The 3,699-nt window shown below is 61.8% G+C and overlaps 1 protein-coding gene across 1 annotated transcript; it reads left to right on the top strand.

Annotated features, from left to right (window-relative positions):
• Positions 1 to 238: 238 nt before the first annotated feature.
• LOC105914174 lies at positions 239 to 1,521 on the top strand. The gene is made up of 2 exons (XM_012845172.1): positions 239 to 832; positions 1,012 to 1,521. Exons 1-2 carry the CDS (start codon positions 239 to 241, stop codon positions 1,519 to 1,521), a joined length of 1,104 nt encoding a protein of 367 aa, XP_012700626.1.
• Positions 1,522 to 3,699: the final 2,178 nt, after the last annotated feature.

Here is a 3,699-nt window from a genome sequence, read left to right as displayed (position 1 = left end):
GCCCGCGGCGAGCGGCGGGGTTCCTGGTGAGGTCGCGGGTCCCACCGCGGAAGTGGCCCCCGTGGTGGCGACCGGTGGAGTGGTGCCGCCGCCGGACGTGGGAGAGGGCGCGAACCCCATTCCGCCTTCCGCTTCCTTGGCCGACCCCGTGGTGCAGAGCGTCGTTCCCCGAGGCCCTCAGGCCGGGGAGGTGATTGACCTCGACGCCGACGAGGCGGAGGGAACGGCGGTGGTGGAGATGGGGACGGATGTCCCAGCAGTCACGACGGGGACGGCGACAGCGACGGAAGAAGGAGAGCCTGCCCCCGCGGCGACGGCGAGGATGGCGGCCGCGAGGGAGGCTGGGACTTCCACCCGGGGAGTCCTAGCGGAGGTGGCGGAGGTGCCTGCTCCAGAGGCCCCGATGGGGGCGGAGACGCCTGCCTCGGCGGTCGCGACGGAGGGCGTGGCGGCCACGGGGACGCTCGCTCCGGCGGCTGCGTCGGAGGCAGTGGCACCGACTGGCGGGCCCGCGGCGGCCTCGACGGGGGCACGTACGCGGGCGCCGGGACCGTCGGTGAGCCCGGCGAGTTCCGGGATGGTGGAGCCCGTTTTGACGGCGGCGTCAGGGTTGGCTCCCGCCTCTGCCTCGGCCACTCCCGTTCCCAAGGCGTGGAGAGGGTCCATCCTGCGTTGGTCATCTCGTGATGACCCGTCGAGACACCTCTTCACTTTGGATGACGCCACGGAATGGCGCAGGTGGCAGGCGATGCAGGGCGGCCTCGCTAACGCCCGCACGGCTCTGTTCTCGGCATTGGGGGAGCTGGACAGCGTCGTCCTCCCTAGTAGCCAGGTACGATACCTTTTCCGTTGGTGGTTGTCTCTTTTTCGTTGCTTTACCCCTGATGGCGTATTGCTTTGCAGGCTCTCCAAGAATGCAGTTGGAGGAAATCCGATTTCCTCCGGCTGGAGCGGGGGCTCTGGGAGCGCTTCAACTTGGAGAGGCAGCAGACCAGGGAGCTGACCATGCAGGTTGCCGCCGCCCAGCAGGTCATCGACGATCTGCAGAGGCGCGAGCGAGCGGCGCAGGAGGATGCGCGGCGGGCGGTGGCCAAGTTCCAAGCCATCGTTGATCAGGCTCGCCTCGACCGTGAGGAGCTCCAGGCCGCTACTGCCAAGAGGGCCCGCCTTGATGCCGAGGAGCTCACGCAGCTGAGGGGAGATTTCGATGCCCTTCAGAAAACTGTCGAGCGTATCCGGCGCGAGCGGCAAAAGGCTTGGCAAGAGCGGGACTTCGAGGTGGCCCGGAAGGGCAAGGTTGAGAAGATGGCGGCCGAGCTTGGTGCGGAGGTTGGCCAGTTCCAATCGCAAGTGCAGGGGCTCCAGACCGCTGTTGCCCAGGGGGTCGACCGGGAGCGTGAGCTGAAGGCCTGGTCCGAGGGTAAGATTTCCTTTCGTTTCTTTATCTCTGTGGTGTTGCGGTGGTTTCTGATTTTGGTGGGCCCTTCTGGGTGGTCCTTGCAGATGAAATCGCCCGACTGAGGAAGGTGCTTGACGCGGAGCGCGCTGAGCATGGCAACCTGCGGGATGCGGTCCGTGTCGTCTGCGACGGCCTCGACGTGGTCCAGGGGGAGGGGATGAGCTCGTTGATGGCTCGTGTCCTCGGGACGTACCGCTGGGCCTGCGAAATCGCCGTGGAAGCGCTCCACACCGGCGTGCGGCGAGCCTTCGGGGTCTTCGGCTCCCACTACTCTGGCATCAACTTTGCTGGGATGAGCGGGGGATACGCCGCCGGCTACTCCGAGGCTGAGCTGGACGAGATCGATGCGTCATTGTTCAACTTGGCGGAGGCCTTGGCGAATCCCTTGGAGGATGAAGCCGTCCCTCCCGAAGATCCCCCAACGAGTTAACTGTATCGGGCTGGCGCCCAAGGTGTAAATATGTTAGTGAAAGACTTGCTTTTTGTGATGGCCATAGAGGCCTTTTTCATAACTTGTCGTAAAAAAGTTTCCGATCCTCTTTCTTGTTTTTCGGACTTGGAAAGTTTACAGCGCGTTGTCGGGCGTGTCAGTAAGCGTTGATGAGCGAAGTCACTGTAGCTGCTGGGGCGTAGGTTTTTCGCAGTCCGATTAGTCTTGCTTGAACATCGTTCATGCGCTCTCTCCTTTTCATGCCCGAAAGTCCAGAGAGAGGGTTGGCTCAGAAAGAGAATGGCGTTTTGAGAAGATGTCAAGTGACTTGGGCTGGAGCCCCTGATAGCCCCCGAGGGATGTGCGACCCTGAGGCAGAGCCAGGGTCGGATATCCCTGAGCTCGGGACGAGACTTGAACGAGATCGACTCAAAATTGCCTTTTTCTGTGGACTAACAGGTTACAGAAGTATGTATGTACAAAACTTGGAGACAAAAACTAAGGGTAGAAGCGTCTTAGCTGTTCTATGTTCCAAGCATTGCTGAAGATTTGCCTGTCGGGGATCGCCAGCTCGTAGGTGCCTGGCCGCAGTACCTGCGCGATGATGAAGGGACCTTCCCACGGAGGGGTTAGCTTGTGCCGACCCCTGTATCCTGGACGAGACGGAGCACCAGGTCGCCGATGTTGAAGGCTCGGCCTTTGCACCTTGCGTCTGTGGTAGTGTCGCAAAGCTGCTGGTACTTGGCCGAGTGCAGCAGGGCCACATCGCGTGCCTGATCGAGCTGATCTTGTGCGTCTTCGAGCGATGCCTGGTTCCCTTGTTCGTCGTATGCCTTGACCCTCGGCGATCCGTACTCCAGATCGGTGGGCAGGATGGCCTCGGACCCGTAGACCATGAAGAACGGGGTGAAGCCAGTCGCCCGACTGGGGGTTGTCCTCAGACCCAAAGGATTGCGGGAAGCTCCGCGACCCACCGTCCCGCAAACTTTTTGAGGCGGTCGAAGATCCGTGGCTTGAGACCCTGGAGTATCATGCCGTTGGCTCGTTCGACCTGCCCGTTCGTGCGGGGATGCGCCACGGCCGACCAGTCCACTTGGATGTGGTGGTCGTCGCAGAACTGGAGAAATTTCTTCCTGGTGAACTGCGTGCCATTTTCCTTGATGATGGAGTTGGGGATTCCGAAGCGATGGATGATGTCGGTGAAGAATTGTACCACCTGCTGGGACTTGATCTGCGCGACCGGTCGGGCTTCGATCCACTTGGAGAACTTGTCGACGGCGACAAGCAGGTGGGTGAAGCCCCCGGGCGCTTTCTTGAAGGGCCCGACGAGATCCAGCCCCTAGACCGCGAAGGGCCACATGATGGGGATGGTCTGGAGTGCCTGCGTGGGCAGATGGGTTTGGCGCGCGAAGAACTGGCACCCCTCGCAGGTACGGACCACGTGGATGGCGTCGGCGACCGCTGTTGGCCAGTAGAAACCTTACCAGAAGGCGTTGCCAACGAGGGTTCTTGGCGCGACGTGATGGCCGCAGGCTCCGGCGTGGATGTCTTGAATTAGTGCCTTTCCCTGCCCAATCGGGATGCAGCGTTGGAGGATGCCGGTGTGGCTTCTCTTGTAGAGCTCTTGGTCGATAATGACGAAGGATTTGGCACGACGCGCAACCCTACGTGCCTCCGTTTTGTTCGCTGGGAGCGCGTCGCGGACGAGGTAGTCGAGATACGGGGCTCTCCAATTGGGCGGGGGGTCGGCCCCTGCCGCGGGGTCTGCAGTGATTTTCATGACCATGTGGTCAGAGGGGTCGGCTTTTGA

This window comes from Setaria italica, chromosome IV (assembly GCF_000263155.2).
Source record: "Setaria italica strain Yugu1 chromosome IV, Setaria_italica_v2.0, whole genome shotgun sequence".
NCBI classification, from domain to species: domain Eukaryota; kingdom Viridiplantae; phylum Streptophyta; class Magnoliopsida; order Poales; family Poaceae; genus Setaria; species Setaria italica.
This window is presented reverse-complemented; position numbering and strand designations above follow the sequence as displayed.

What these genes read in the sequence shown, in the direction of transcription:
- LOC105914174 (XM_012845172.1), top strand. Translation starts at nt 239, where the DNA reads ATGGGGACGGATGTCCCAGCAGTCACGACGGGGACGGCGACAGCGACG. An exon ending in TCGTCCTCCCTAGTAGCCAG is followed by an intron (nt 833 to 1,011) that starts GTACGATACCTT and finishes CTGACCATGCAG; the next exon opens with GTTGCCGCCGCCCAGCAGGT.